This window comes from Hippocampus guttulatus, chromosome 3 (genome assembly GCF_054856545.1).
Source record: "Hippocampus guttulatus isolate MCC_2025c chromosome 3, RoL_Hgut_1.0, whole genome shotgun sequence".
NCBI lineage: Eukaryota > Metazoa > Chordata > Actinopteri > Syngnathiformes > Syngnathidae > Hippocampus > Hippocampus guttulatus.
Genome location: NC_141263.1, coordinates 19354462 through 19371291, shown reverse-complemented (window position 1 = coordinate 19371291; position 16830 = coordinate 19354462). Strand labels below are relative to the sequence as shown.

At 41.9% G+C, this 16830-nt stretch overlaps 1 protein-coding gene across 1 annotated transcript in view; it reads right to left on the bottom strand.

Annotated features, from left to right (window-relative positions):
• Positions 1-16830, bottom strand: part of LOC147207779 (talin-2) — an 80006-nt gene that overhangs the window by 36905 nt on the left and 26271 nt on the right. The window contains exons 3-13 of the mRNA XM_086107299.1: positions 10080-10244; positions 9529-9626; positions 8352-8481; positions 7969-8121; positions 6895-7037; positions 4968-5095; positions 4807-4870; positions 4615-4719; positions 1510-1665; positions 515-616; positions 237-313 (exon numbers count right to left, since the gene is read on the bottom strand). Coding sequence (XP_085963425.1) covers positions 237-313; positions 515-616; positions 1510-1665; positions 4615-4719; positions 4807-4870; positions 4968-5095; positions 6895-7037; positions 7969-8121; positions 8352-8481; positions 9529-9626; positions 10080-10215 — 1292 coding nt within the window. The 5' untranslated portion in view covers positions 10216-10244. The remainder of the gene's footprint in view (positions 1-236; positions 314-514; positions 617-1509; positions 1666-4614; positions 4720-4806; positions 4871-4967; positions 5096-6894; positions 7038-7968; positions 8122-8351; positions 8482-9528; positions 9627-10079; positions 10245-16830) is intronic.

The window sequence follows — 16830 nt, the reverse complement described above, 5'->3', positions numbered from 1 at the left end:
CCTAAAGACTTTCTTTCCTCATTCAACTGACTTTTCGCAATTAATTTTTGGGAGGGGGGGGAAGCGGGGGGGGGGGGGCGGTATTGTTTATTCCGATTTTATCTCAGTTGCACTTATTTTAAATACAATGACGCATGAATTAAATGTACTATTATTAATATTAATACTCTAGAGGCCATCTTGTAAGATGAACATAAATAAATGTTTTCCTATTTTGGTGTGGCTTACGGACTTACTTTTTAGGCGATACAGATTCCTCAAGCATGGTTGCTTCCTCGTCACCCTCCAGTCCAAAACGATCCTTGCTTTGTTTCTACAAAGGGTTTATTAAAGAGAAAAATATGCCTTTGTTAATGAAATATAGGATACAGCTTGTCTTGGGTTGAAAAAAAAAATGAGAGTGATTAATCTAGCAAAAGGTGCTTCAACAAAGCAGAAGTTTGTGCGCGCACAAATAGATGTGATCTCCCTTTGAACGATGGTCGTTCGCTCATGCGGCGAACGCCTGCCTCACCTTTTTCAGGATGATGTCGATGTAACCCGCAATGAGCTGGGAGATCTGCTCGCCTTCGGTGGTCTGCACAGAGTAGTAACTCTCCTGGTACTCACCAAAGTCCTGCACAAACAAAATTAAACACTTGGGTCATTTCAACTCTTTTCGCTTCCACTGTAAATAGAAAAAACTGACGACACGCAAACCCAAGGTAATTAGCGGTTCACAAGGAAGGAGGTTAATCCCACCAAGCAAGCACTCATCTGAATTAACGCATGAAAAGGGAGGGCAGTTCGGTTGTTTCTGCAAAATGTAATCCACGTTGCTCAGTGACATGTGGCTGCACAGGCAAGGTGGAATATCGATGAGTGAGGAGAGGCGTTCGGTCAAACAAGCGCACGAGGGAATTTAAGAAGTGAGAGAAATGGTCGGGTTGACTGAGCTCTCAGAGTGCTGATTTATCAACAGAGAGGCACGGCCAAGTGCGCCTCAGGGTGAGGGGAAAGGAAGAAAAAGACAAACACTGTATTTGTGTGGAGAGGAACGACCAAACGGTGGAACCACAAATTATGAACACAATTTCTGGTGTGAAACCGAATATATACAGCAGAGTGCTGTTAAAAAAAACACACTTGTTTGATTCCATTCAAACTCCATCCTAAAAAACACGTCATGACCTGGGATGACAATTTCAGCATCACGGGAGTCTCATGGTCAGTGGTAGAGTTGGATTGCGTTGAGTCGTAGATTACAACCAAAGACCTAAAGTCTCACGTAATATGCAGAAGCCTGGCATGTTGACATACACGGCAGACTTTCTTTGCGGGACTTTACAACCATCTATTAGTTGAAATTTGAGTAAATTAACCAAATCCAAAGTGTCTGACTTGTACTTCAATATTTAACTATTAAATATGATTTTAAAACGACTTTAAAATACATACAGTGTATATATGTTTTTGAAATGTAATTTATATTTTGATACACACACACACACACACACACAATTATCTTACCAGGGTGAAGCTCTTGGGTGAGGCGGCCCACCTCTTGACGGTGGTGAGCGGCCACTCTTGCACCACATCTTTGGTCTTCTCGTCCACTCTCATCACAGACTCTTTGGTGATGCCCAGGAGGCGCGGCACCAGCTTGTTCTTGCTCTTCATCTTCTCCTGTGTACGATAAAAACATGACGGAAACATGACGATGAACACATGTACCATGCTAACTTCTGTGAACTGTAGAACTGTGCCGCGCCATACTGAGAGCTGTTTCAATTTTTTTTTTCCTCCAAAAGAGTTAACAACATACTACACAGTCAATCGTGAGTATTGTCTTCTTTTGGAGAGGAGAGATGTTGACACAGCTTTCCGATTGGATTTGATAACATTGAGCATGTGCGTCTACGGATGAACTCACACACAGCTCTTGCCTTTGACGCATTTTGTTAGCATCGCTTGATTCTTGCCTGCGGACCAAAACAATTCATCTGTCAACCTGGACTTGAAACTCAAAACGGCTCCTAAGTGGAAACGTGACTGAAATGCTTTTCATATCGTCAATGTCAATGCGCCCGGGTTTATCTTTCCAGCCTGTAAGAGAAAGGATTAAGCCCTGTAATAAAAATAGATCAGATGTATTCATACATCTGCTACCCGCACTATCGATTAAAACCTCCAATGACAGCCTTGATCTCGCTGAGAGACACACGTGATTGTTTCATAAATAAATTAATAAACATTGAATAGTCTTCATATTGAAGGGTGCACATTATGGAAAGTGGACTATTTGACTGTTCACAGTCAAAAGCTAAAAGCGCTTGTCAGTGTTAGCTTTTGAAAACCGCCACGCAGACGAATCCTCTAAGAAGTTGGCAACTTTGTGGTTGGCAATGCGCTCTCTGCATACACCACACACACTCATCCACTATTTATTTCACAAGTGTAATAAAGCGGTTTCATTGTGGTATACTGCCTCCAAGAGTTTAAAAAAATAAATCAATAAAATAAATTAAATACACATGATGCTTTAATGTCCTTCTGAAATAAGTAGTGACCGCCTAGCATGAAAGTCATTCTCACTTTGGCACACTGCAGTTGAAGGGGCGGGCTGAGCAGTGACTTAGTTATAAATCGTGAAAAATGCGTATCACGACCCCTTTAATCTAATCCACTTGTTTTTTCAAATTCTTATTATTTTATGCATATTTTAACTTCTTTTTATTGGGTTTGCCGTTATCAGAGTACACTTCTCTTTCTTGTCACAAAGGCAGAACAATTTCTTGGCAAAGGGCTGTTTTAGTCATGCAATGTGTCAATGTTATGACAATACAAGAAGGAAGAAAGACGTTTGGTTCCCAGATTTTCAAAAATAAATCGATAAAAAACATTTCCAATTCGGGTCTTTGGAAACCCTGCCTTAGATAAGAAATTCTGGAAAAAAGGGGAGGGAAACGGTTTGAGACACAAACTGTATTTGTCATTACCAATCACCGATTATTCTCTCAGAAGAAACCGAAGAAAAAAAAAGATTTCAGGAGCCCCAGTGCAGACGGTGAGCAGATGGACAGAAAGATGGACAGAACGTGACGTCGGGCCACAGAGGTCCACTTGTGTAAAAGTTATGGAGGGGAATGTCAGTTGCGTGGGGTCTCTTGGGGGTTATGAGGTTGGGGTTGCTGAAGGCCAGGCTATTTTTAAATGCTGCCGCTCTGTCGGATTACACTCAAGGCAGACCCCAAATGACAAAGGTCGAGCGAATTCCACGTGAAAGCCGAGCCGAGGCCGAGAGGCGAGCGCTTGAGATTTGTAAATTTCAAGATCAAAATAGAAGCAGTGCATATGTATCAATTATTTCCTGCCAATTATTTGGGATTTATCGATGTGGATTTCCTTTTTTACAAGGGGTATATTTTACAACTTCAATTTGATGGCATCTTAACCTATGAAGACAGTAAGTAGATAGATGGGCCAAAAGAGTAAATTAATGTGAATTACCATTAAATATAAAGAACTCTAATTTGATCTCATTAAAAAATATATACAGGTATACAAAATTCATTATTTCCCGTGTTGTCACTTAGGGCCACCACAGTTTTTCGTGAACGTCAATGCGGAAACTGAAATAAATCGGTCTATTTTGAAACGGTCCATTTATATCACTAAGTCACTTTGAAAAGTAAAACAATTACAATTGACTGAGTTTTGGACATATTATGACATACAGGGACCTTTAAATGGGTAAGGGAGGAAGGAGCGAGGCAGCCAACCAACCTTGTCAAGTTGCCTGTTGCAAATATGACGTTATGACTACTGAAAGTAATCAATGAATAAAATAGCCAACTAATTGCTACTATGTGTCCTACTACTGCTGTAGCTACATTTTTGTTGTGGTCAAACAGACTGAGAAAATAAAGTAAAATCAGTGTCATTATATCATTATCGGATATTGTAGATTTGGGTAGCTTGAGTAAATAAGTGTGCCTACGTTCAGGCTTAAAAAGTCTTAAATTTGACTTTGCTGAACCTGCTGATAACCTTTCACCCACAGTTGAGGTCTGTTCTTTTGATAATGTTTTTCCATGACGTTTGTCCATATTACACCATAAAACGTGTTGTCAAGTGTGGTATGATATGTCATAAAATGTTAATATGGTCAAGGTAATTGGTAATTTCCGATCGCATTATAAGATCAAGAGTGGGAGACTTTCTCTGATTAGAAGACATTGGTGGGTGAAAGAGGACGAGACATTTCGGGCTCAAAAATTAAATCCCTTTACTGTACAGTATGTTGGATTTTGCAGAAGTCCCTGAGTGTTCTTATGGTTTCGACTGGTTTTCACAGCATGCGCAAGGAAAACGGTCAGCAGGGATATTTGTTACAGGACATGAAAGGCAGTAAAAGTTGAAGTGGACCCCGGACACCAGCTGGGTAATTTCCTTCAACTTCCTTTTTATCCATTGAACCCTTAAAGCTCAGGGAAAAGATGTCACTCGGGAGATAAAGGTCTTCCACTTCATTCTTGCAATTTTTTGCTCTTTTCTCAATTAACTCAAATGCAATAAGAAGGTAGAACCGGAGGCTAGCTTTTCATCCTTGAAATCAAACCGTTGTGAGCTCACCTTCACCAAGAAGAACGACACTCCGTAAGTCCGCAGAGACCTTGCCAGTTTGACGTACTTCACTTTGGCTTCGATCTCTGTCATTTCGCCACAGTTTTTGTGTTCCTGAAAGTGACAATGCAGCTTAATTAAACTTTTGGAAGATTGGTTCTGTGTAGAAAACCTCATCAATAAATAACCACGTGGCCTCACCTGGAAAATTTTCTTCTCAGATCCTCTTTGCTTTATGTACTCTTTTGGAAGAAACTCCTTCAAGCTACAAAGATTTCAGAAGAACCCAGAAAATAAAAAAATGTGAAGAAGATGCTACATGTGGATAGACCATTTCTGTGAGGTAAAATTAAGATACATACTCTAAGAATCCAGGTTTGTGTTTGTGCTCAATATAAGGTCCAAACTGGATCTGGGCCTGAATGCCGCCGAACTCGCCGGCCTTGTCGAAGGACACGGGGTGTGAACCATTCAAGATGTCATCTCGAGCCTAAAGAGGAAGTAAACTCCATTAACGTTAATCCTTGTGGTTAATATGTTACACCAAACTGACATCCATAAATGGAGGATTACTATTCCAAATAGAACGAGGGTGATAAAATGTCAGCGTCACCGTCTACTCTGAATCAGCATAGCTAACTCTGGGATGAAGTGGGGTACGCTCGAGACTGCTCGTCAGTCAATCATAGGGCACAAAGAGACAACAATTATGACTCAGATTTACACCTATTACAATATTTGAGCCTTCAATTAACATAACAGGCATGTTTTTGAAACATGGTAGGAAGTAGGCATACATGGAGTAAACTAGTACATGAAGAACATGCAAACTATTTGGTTCACCTTGCATTCAAAAAAATGGACCTGCTACTTTTCACTAGTTTGAAGTCCCTCAAGGTTCTATTCCTAGAACATTTTTGTTCTTTCATTTTTTTTCTCTCTATCTGACCATCTGGCAGTCATTCTATCTCTCCGGTAGCTGTCTCTTTGTCCGTCTGTCAAGCTATCCATCTGGCCGTCCATGCGTGCAACCGTCTGCAAACGTCAAAGCAAGTTTTATCAAGAGTCAACCCAGGTTTTACAATTAGGTTCAATTTTACAATACCTTGGGAAATCCCACTAAAGATATTAAGATGTGCATATGTGAAATGTTTCAACATCTTGACATTCTTAACCATCATTACAAGGGTAAAAAAAGAAGTTACCAAAGCAAAATTTGAACTAAAATCAAGAAAATATACTCTATGAAGACACCAGACAGATGCATCGCGAGGAACAGCGTTTGCAGAGTCACAATAGGACCAATTTCTGAATGTTATGGCTATTATGGAATGTTGAAAACAGCTTTGTTCAGATTTCACTTAATCATAAATTTGCCGACAGTTTACCTGTCACATGAAAAATCCTATTGAACATATTCAGACATGTATATAAAAGGCAAATCCCATCAGATAAGGTTGGAATTTGTTGACCTTATGTAGGCAAGTTAGGCTCACTGCGGCACTGTCTTTGGAGCCGTCGGCGTTTTTTTTTTTATGTTCGACAGATGCCATATTTTGCCCAAGATTTCTAATCGTAGAAACCAACTACCACCCCCCCTTGCTGATTGATGGCCGTATGCAAAGAGTTTCTAAAACTTCACTGGATTTCCTCAAGATGATCTCACCCACTTCTTAAAAGTGACTCAACCCGCATGTAATCGCTTACAGTGATTCTGGAGAGACTTCTAAGCAGAACCAGACCCCGGCCCCACATTACTAGCTCTTCTCGACTTCTTACAAGATCCAGCTGACAAAACGTGAGGTACTCCATGACCTCACCCCCTGGCTTCAGGCTTCCTTGTCCCACATTCCACTTGCTCCTATCCTAATATCAGTCTGCCATGGTTGCCACCGAAGCGAATAGACAATATGCGGAACCCGTCTTCCAGTTTGTTCATTGTTGGATTTTAATGTTTAAATTGGAGAAAAAAAAAACATTAATGCACAATACACATTTTTTCTTCCTTTATGACAGCCATGATCTCGGCACAATTCCAGAGTGAGTATTTTGTTCTGTCATCAACCTGGGATTGTTCATCTCTGGTTGTGTTTGACTTTTCCTTGAAGGGTTTGACAGTCTTCCCTCCAAAATTTTACAACAAATAGTAGCATTGCCTGGGATGCTAAGAAGGGTCCACTAAGTACAAAAGAGATGAACAGATTTTGCCTTTTTTTCTTTTTTTTTTTTTGCACTGGATGGAGCAAGACAATGTATGCCTATTTTAATGTGGCTGAATGGGGGTCCAACCTGCACGTAAAGAAGGTTGAGTTGGACCGGATCTCGGGAGTCGACATTTTGGTCCGAGTAGAAGAACTTGCGTCGTAGCAGGAGTGTCTCGCTCTCCTCCACGCCTTGCTCCCTGAATGTCCTGCTGTGGTCCAGCCAATTCACTGGCAAGACAATTTACATTTTTACATAACATTCATATGTATGCATGCATGCACGCGCATTCGATTTTGGTAGGAATTTAAAGCTGGCCTTGCATATGAAGCACATGAAGCCTTTAAGCTGGATAGTGCCGATGTTCTTCTTAAAATGCAAACTTTTTAAACATGCATGTGCTTCAGGTTCATTGAAGGCTCTAAATCCCAGGTGTCAAACCCAATGCCCGGGGGCCAGATCCGGCCCGCCAAGTTATTTTATGTGGCCCGCAAAAGCAAATCACGTGTGTCAACTTGCTAAAATCTGCACCGAAATGTCAAATTGTCATGGGTAATAAATAACGTTGAGATTTTGCAATCATTTTGTTACCCTGTTTACACTCACTTGAGCAATAATTGAACAAACTATTATAATTGACTTGAGTGATCTCAAATCTAGTCATCCATTAATTCGTAGTGTATAAGTGATCATTTCGTGGTTTCGCTGTCATAACGGACCTCCGAGGGAAGACGTAACTCCAAATTGGCTCGCGACTAAAATGAGTTTGACACCCCTGCTCTAAATTGTCATTGTGCAATTATTAATTGCAATTCATTGTGGGTTAATGTAAAAAAATAATAATCTCCACGTCTGAAGACTACAGATTTTAGATAAACTGCAGCGAGACAAGAACGATCAGATTTATTTTCCTGGCCTCCTGTATCATTCTGACAAAACATGTTGCTGTGAAAAACACGTAGAGGCTATCCATTTTTGTCATTTAAAAAAAAATTACGTTAATGGGGTGTCCGCGTTTTGGCCATCCCATTAAAGTAAAAATGAAATAAATGACAAAAGTGAACATTTGAGTTTTTCCCAGGACGGCAACGATTTGCCATGCTACCTTTTAAAATAAGGATTCTCAAAACCTCCTCCAGCAACAATTTTGAAGGAACTCACAGTCATCGTCAGTGTGCAATTTGGCTTTGAGCTTTTCCATCTTCCTCTCGTCGCGTAGCAGCGTTCTGTCCTTCTTCAGCGTTCCCATCCCATCCTCTTTCTTCTCCTCCGCCATCTCCTGAATCAGCGAGTACTCCTCATAGTTGGTGATGCCTGCAGGTAAACCAAGGGGTCTGCAGTTATTTATTCTCTGAATATAATATGAGCTACTCGCTATTTTTATTGCTTTTGTGCAGTCATGCAAACGCCCCTTTGCTGACACTCATAGAAAATTACATTTAATATTTGTATCCCCAGGCAACGTGAGAGCGATGTGGTTAGCGCGCCCTGCCTGACAGTTCACAGGTTCGAGGTTTGAATCTCAGCGCCGGCCCAAGTCATACCTATTCTACTGCATATAGTGACAAGAAGCTCCCCGACTGTTTTGGAGTCATCCACCATGATGGTTTTTATCGCCCCGTCCAACATTTTGATTTTCTGGGGCCTCTGCTTCTTCTTGTATTCAAGAATGTCCTGCAAGAAGAGAGAACACAAAGGTGAAAGAGAGAGATAGAGAGGAGTGAAATGAATGAGCGATGAAGCACAAAGCGAGAACGAATGTGCCCACGGAGGAAAATGATCATATGGGTCCAGGTTCTCGCAGGGCTGAGACGAGCCAATAGAAGACACAAAAAGCAAATTTAGCGGCTGCCTATCACAGCCCGCTACCTCCTTTCGGTTCAATTACAATGAGGGGAGATTCGGTGCAGAAGGATTGGTCACAGTCATGCATTCTACTTTTGGTGCATTTAGAGGAGAAAACATGAGCAGCTCAGTGGATGGCAAGTATCAAAAAAATGAAATAAAAACACAGAGCGGATGTCTCGTCCAAAATGTACTTTTAAGTTCAGTTCGTGGAATCAGTTTTCCCAACAGCTATTTCGCGATCCTCAAATAGGGGTGATCCGAGCCTACTGATTTTGAATGGAATCTGACACAAGAAAGGTATAGCCAGAGCAAAAGCCTACCGAAGACTTGCTGTTTTAGCAGTGCCATAGTGATCACACGCACACGCACAAACACACGCACGCACACACGCACAAACACGCGCGCGCGCACACACGCACGCACACACACGCACGCACGCACACACACACACAAGAATCCAAGAAAAGTTAATTTATTTCAGTCCTGCAGGTCAATTCTAAAAGTCAAATTCATTACACACTTTCATTGAACACCAGAAAATACTTTGCAGAAGGCATATTCCTACCTAACTTCCACATTAAGAATCATATGGATTGTGTTAGCTGCGAGCCACGTTTATTTATTTGTTTATTCGTTTAATCATGAAATATTTCATTTTGTGTTGTGAACCGAAATGAGTTTGACTTTTGAACTACGGAAATAATTTACGCTTTCCTCAATGCATTATTCTCGTTTATTGAGCTGCACCGCTAAATAGAACGTCACTGTGAATATGGTAGATGGTACACTGTCATTTACAGCACTTTTGTTTTGTACTTTAATTATTTAAAAAAACTAATAATAATAATAACACATCCAAATGGTGTTATTTACCCCATTGCGGAGCATGTAGTAGTCCAGCGTCCTGCCAGACTCCAGCCAGATGCCTTTTCTGGGGTCTTCATCGGATAGGAACAGACCATAATCTGAAGCTAGAGCACAAACGTGAGAATTTTAGTGCTGTCATTAAAAAAAAATGTGAGGAAACCATGTGGACAAATATCGTCAATAAACAATCAAGAAAGGGTTAGCAAGGCCTCTGAGTTCCGCCAGAATCGCAATTCTTCATTTTCCCAAGACATTTTGGACAATTATATACTTTACAGCGGCAATTTGTGGAAGGCCCTTTTCTGTTCACACTTGCGCAAGGTCCCCTAAAGGCATGCTAGGATGAGTTTGGTGATTAACAACCACACATTTAAAATCAACTACACCAGATATGGTGACCCGTCTCTCCCTTTGAGCTCACACATGTTGTTAATGGAAACACAAATAACTAATCTTCACCTCGTCACTCTTCATTTTCACTCTGGAGATGTGAAATGGTATGGTGTCCCAATACTTTTGTCTCATGCCAAGTGATATGGCAGTTCCAGCATTCTCACCCTGGCCGGTCTGCGCCTCCGGAACTCTCTCGCGTATGATCCTGCAGGAGTCGTAGACCGCCGTGGATGGCTCGAACTGCATGGTCTTCACCACGTTGCAGTGGCGGACGCAAATTTTCAGTGACAGAACCACCATGTTGGCCTGCTGGGCTACAGCTACACCTCCTGCATTGAAGAACAGTAACGTCAAAACTACTTTATTTCCACATTGAATATTTAATAATAACACCGTAACTGTGAAAGCAGTACTAATTTGTGCGGTGTGAAGCGATTGTTACGCTTCTGAATAGTAGGGCAGCGGGGGGGGGGGGGGGGGGGGGGGGCAGCACACCAAAACGGATACTTTTCCAAGTAGCTGCCCCAATATTGATCCTTTAACACAGGGGTGTCAAACTCATTTTTGTCGCGGGCCACATTATAGTTACTGGTTCCCTTGGAGGGCCGTTATGACTGTGAAACCATACAAGGAAGTCAAGAATAATGGTATATTCAACTATAGTTTAAGTTACTGTCATGAGAGTTTTGGTAACAATAAAACAATAGCTCTCTTATATACTACATATGAGAATTTGAAATTGTGGGACAAATTTTCGCAAGCATCATAGAAGTCAGCATGTTTGATTTGCTTTCGCAGGCCACATCAAACGATGTGGCGAGCCATATCTGGCCCCCGGGCCATGAGTTTGACACCTGTGCTTTAACAAAACAAATCCCCCATTTTAATAAAATCACGATAGCTTTTCATTATAATCACAAATTACCTTGAAAAGAGTTTTAGAAAATAAATGTTGCTTCTTAACTGTCACTTCATTATTGAACCAAGTACATTGCATAAGTATGTGGTAAAATTAAATTATTTTAAACAACTCAAAGATTGAGATTTGGCCTTGTTCAAGTATACCTTTAAGGTTGGTATATTATTATGGTAGACTATTTCTACCTCACTTGCCCATCAAGAGCAAATGTCATCTTCTACTTCCAGACACACCTAGCTCATGCATATAATTGTCAACGAGCAAAAAGCATCTCTTGCCATCTATCTTGTCATATAATAGATCCCATTTTCGAGCACTCTAACAGAGTATTTCCTGTCTGGACACCACTAAGGAGCCACAGGACTCCTCTGTGTCTGAGGTTGAAAGTAAAAGGTCAGCATGGGCGAGCCACAGAGGAAAAGAGACAGGCAGGCCTCTCTTCTGGCCCGTCTGGCTGCTGACCCTGACTCACACGTGGAGAATTTGCTTCCTATGTGATATGTGTTCGCACCCGGGGGAGAAGGTGTCGCTCCGCCGCCCAATCTTGACACCCCACTGTGGGGAGGCGAATGACAGAATACGACGGGGTACTTGAACATGGGATTCCATCGGCTTCAAAAATGGGATTACCGATCGCTGAATATTTGTAGTGTGCAAGTTTGTCACAGTGAAAACGAAAAAAAAAGAAAAAACAGTAAACCACAACTTTACAAATCAATATTTACATTATATGTACACATAAATGACAGATAGGCCTTTGCATACGTACAGGTGTACATGTGAATGGAGTGACTTGTTCACGTCTGAATGTGAATGGAAAAAATAATTTTTACAATTAATTATAAAAAAACTAATATTATGGTGGCGGCCCGGTGGTTCAGCGGTTAGCGTGTCGACCTCACAGTGAAGAGGTCGTAGGTTCGATTCCAGCTTCGGCCTTCCTGTGTGGAATTTGCATGATCTCCCCGTGCCTGCGTGGGTTTTCTCCGGGTACTTCGGTTTCCTCCTACATTCCACAAACATGCATGGTAGGCCGATTGAACACTCAAAGTAGTCCGTAAGTGTGAGTGTGAGCTCTGTGTGCCATGCGATTGGCTGGCAAGCGGTTCAGGATGTCCCCCGCCTACTGCCCGAAGACAGCTGGCATAGGCTCCAGCAACCTCCGCTACCCTTGTGAGGATAAAGCGGTTCAGAAAAAGGATGTATGGATAATATTATCGTGTGTGCGCGCGCACACACTTGTAACAGTGGCAGGTGTGTGCTGACTCATATTTAACATGAATTTGAATGAGACTGGTTAATTCTGAACACAGCCCCGTCTACAGCTAGGGTGTTCACACTTGTGAAACATTATCTCAGTTGTTTATATGGCTCCTCTCCAAAAAAAGGAGGGTGATGGGGGCGGGGGCGAGTTATACAAGTTGCCGGTCACAATAATGGCGCAAAACGATTTTAAATGGTTTACCTCGGCGTGATTTGTTGCTATTACAAAAACCCGCCATTTGAACAGAGGTGTGTTGACTTTCACTATATGCGAAGTGGCAGACCAATTGGTAAACGGATAGTGTGTGTTGGGTGTGTGCGTGTGCCCGTGCAACAGGACAGCCAGATGATTCTGAGTCGATGCGGATGGAACAACACTGGATGTGAAACTTTTCTTTTGTTTGACTTTTTACAAGTTTATTTTTGTGACAAGGAAAGAGCACAACCCAGCCCTCATACTGTACATCGTTTTAAAGGGTACGTGCCAGGAGAGGACAATTAATAACTCTGTGATGATTAATAACCAACAGTCAGCTTCTTCCCACACTATCACCCGCCAGCACAAAGCCTCGCTCGTCTTCCAAATGCACCGGGTGACACCTACACTGTTTTATCTGCTGCAGCCTCACATTAAAAAGTGCATTCTTTCTTTTTTTCTTACCCCGCTGTTTGCATTTTAAGGCAAGCTCAAAGCCATGGAAAATGATTTTATCGCAGCAGAGAGACTTACTATATTTTAATGCTACAGTATGTAACTACTGACTTAACACTAAACTATAATTCGCAGGAGCAAAGTTGACTACGATTATTCTCTATAGTAATATAATAAAACAAAAACATTTGACTCCATAGACCAAATTCCCTCTAACAGGCAGAGTGCCAACATGAGTCCTGACATGTAAACGGAGACAGAAAGCCGGAGCAAGCCGCCATTGTTCAATAGATCAATGATGCAGAGCACATCCAGACCTTATTACTCTAACATGGCCTCTAATCCAATAATAGCACAGCCCACAAGTCAGCAGGCCATTCTACACCGGTACCAAGCCAGAACGCATCAACTTGATATTTGGCAATGGGCATGTCGCTAACCTAGTTTGTGCAAATGAACTGGACCAGAGCACTGTGGAAATTAGTCCATCTGCCTTCTCTGGTTGGCCAATAATTTTGTTTCCAGAGAGCAGATGCGCAGCATTTTGTCGCTGGCTTCAGGTAACGCCCACTTGGCCAGGAGAGAGAGAAAGATAAGAACTTGCCGTTTAATCATTTTCAGCAGGACGCGCAACCGCAGTTAAAGTTTAAAAGGAGACAAGAAAATTACAGCAAATGGTTTCATGGTGATGAGCTTGAAGTTCCGGAAACAAAGCAAAGAACAAAGGAAATGATTCACTTTGCAGCTGTTGTGATTATTGTGAACCTTTTGAACACCACATGACTATATAAGCTAGTGGAAGACAGTATCTTAATTTTCACAGTTAACTCATTTAAACCCTTTGACGTATAAATACGTCAATTTGCGCATAGCCGTTCCCTCCCCATGACGTATTAATACGTCAATCACGTGTTTTCATGGGGGAGGGTGCAAGAGAGTCCGATGCAACTTCTCACCACAGGATTAGGCTTGACGGCAATGTTAAATAGCAAAAAAATGGCCATCGAGTGGCAGTGGTGCAAAAATCAACCAGGATCACGCAGCAGAAGTAGTAGAAAGGGCGTACAGTGAAGGAGGGGCGTATGTGGATAGTGGATTGGAACATTAGCAACTAGCAACGATGGAGAAAAGGAAATAACTAACTAAAAATGATTTATTTTTCGGTATAAAAGCGTCCTCGAAACAAAACAACAAAGGAGATGGTGTTTGTGTGGAAGAGAAAATGACGCTTCGGTCACTAATCGAAAGCGGCACCCGTCAAACGAACGTCGGCCTGCACAAACATGGCGTGCTACACGCAGCCCGCATAGCTCACGCCGAGTTTCGAGTTCATCTGATGAAGATGAACTTGCTCCACGTCAGCGATCATCGCTTGGCAGAGCATTTTGTGCCTCCCGATGCCCCACGTCGCCCACAAATCGTCTCCCCGGCGACTTCCAGCGATGACGGCAAAGAGGCTGCATTGCTTCGCATGGCCGACGCCGGGCACACGTCAGCGATTCGTTGGAATCGTCTCGTAAAGACGACGGCGAAAACGATGAATTGGAGAGCGATTTGGATCCCGATGTCGGACGAATATGTGCCTTCGGACATAACGGAAAGCAGCTGAGAGTCCTCGCCAGAGCCGCGGGAACGAGGAGGTAACTGTTGACTAGCTTGCAAGTTCCCATTCAAAACTTCATCACTTCTTATGCCTCCTCAGTCACTTTTATGCACCGCTACATTCCCCGCTACACTATGAAGTTGCCAGTAACACTAATCATTTATGTACGGTTGATGCGTCTCGTAGATGTGGATGAAAATATGCGCCGTAATTGCGCTGACTTGCATGTCGCCATAGGTTTTCAAAAAACAAACAAACAAAAAAAACAGGACAGATTTGGTCCGCTCAGCTCTGCTAAAACCACTCGTGTTAAATTCATATTCCATTTCATTTCAAATTGGATGCTGAACAACGTGGAATGGATGGTGTAAATAGCAGTGTGCGAGCATGTATGTGTGTGTGTGAGAGATGTTGAAATGTAAGTGGAAAGCAACAATAAAAAAAATTGAAAAATAAAAGTGTGGTAATTGTACATACTTCTATAAATTACAGATTGTCCAACTAGAAGCCAAAAGATGACGACTCCTCGCTTTGTTGGTGGAAAGAAAGGTAAATACAATTATTGTACCTCACTCTGCAGCAAGATATATTTGCAACTTTTTATGTTTCTATAATTTATAGGTCGTGCATCTGGACGTGGTGGGATGAATCGATGTGGTGACAATGGATGGAAGCCAAAAACCATCTTCTCCACACCTGCACTTTTGTTCATAGTTCAATAGTTTTGTTGTGTGCAAATAAATTATTTTGCGACAAAAACATTATTTGTAATGTTCTTTTGTAGGAGGAACACATTATTGAGGTATTTGAGCTGCCACAAAAGCAAAAAATAGTGTAAAACTTGAAATGATGCTTGAAATGCATGCTTTTACAAAAAGCTCATTTTCTCTGGATTTCTGCAGAAAATCGGCATTTTCCATCAAACTTAGCAGTTTTCTAATGCTGATTGCCAACGAACGGAGAAAGCTAGAAACAAACCTTTTTTTTCTGCTGAAAGAAGAGAGTCTCACCTTTCTTTTGACAGGTTGCATGTATATATAGCCATAGAACAGAAAATTCTGTGGGCCTTGCAAATCAGTCAAAATTCAGTAAAATGTGAGGGATTGAGGGGGTTGCTCCAGTGAAAAGGGGTGGTATTCAATGAGTTAAGCATTCACAAATGCGTGGATTTTTTCTTTTTTTGGGGGGGGGGGCATTACCTGCTGCTGTTCTCTGAAAACTCATCCATTTGCTGTTTTGTCCTCAGATCAAAGCAATGAAAGTATTGCTTTGGCACCATCTGGTGGCATTTTGGTGCCAAGGAAGGATGTTGAAGTGAGTTGAGGAGTATCTTTTTTTGACCGTAGATCTACTTTTCGATCAACCAATCTCCCACGATTGACCCGTTATGCACACGCGCGCATACGCACGCACTTACACATGCATGCCATAATGAGCAACAGCCTTAATAAGGGCCCCTAAGATGATTGAGTCATGGGACGCACTTTTGCAGCGTGTTAACAATCGTGGCTGATGTGTACCGTTTAAAAATGTTTCTCTCGGCCCTCCACATTCCCATCCTTTACCAGTACCCTCGGTGAATTGTACATGAAATGCTGTTTTTTTTTTCTTACAACAGCCACCTGCCTGGCATCCTGTCCTGCTCATAGCAATGTGTGCTGCAGGCTATGACGCAAATACTCGTTGACAGAAATGTTGAAATGTAATATTTATTCGACACATTTTTACAGCATTTGAAAACATTATGAATGTTTGTGTCATGTTTGTCCTGCAGAATATTAAAACAAAAAGCATTTTTCCCTTCCCCATCTTCTTCCATTTTCAAACATTTTTGAAAAAGCTCCAGGGAGCCACTAGGACGGCGCTAAAGTGCCCCATGCGGCTCTGGAGCCGCAGGTTGCCGACCCCCGACTTAGAGATAATAGTGTACAAAATGTAAATATCAGTCTGTCCATTTGGCTAGACAAAGAACATCCATTCATACATTTGTATTTACGTCAAATGAGCTCCAAAAGATATTTGTCACATCGACCACATTTCTGTGCAAACTACTTGATGAGAAGGAGCCAGATGTATTCCAGAGTCAGTGTTTGTGCAAACATAAGATAAGCAGGAGACTTCTGCTCCAGTCTTCGTCCCACACACAGTTCAGTTCAGGTTCATGAGGCGGGAGTAGGCTGCAATTTTAAAGAGCCCATTTTCAATTTGTTTTATTATTATTGTACCTTTTTTTTTTTTTAACAGCCAAACATTGGCATCCCGCTCCTGTTCAGTATTTATGGCGTGACTTCAATTCACATTTCATCTCCACTCTGCAAATGGAGCCATTACACTGGACACGTCTTTCAAGTCAGAATATGACACATTCGCTCCATGGTGCTTTTTTTTTTTTTTTGCCTTTGTGTGCACACGACGGAGGAAGAGTGAGGCAGGTGATGGGTGTGAGGTTTCATGCAGCAGGCAAACAGTTGTTTTTCA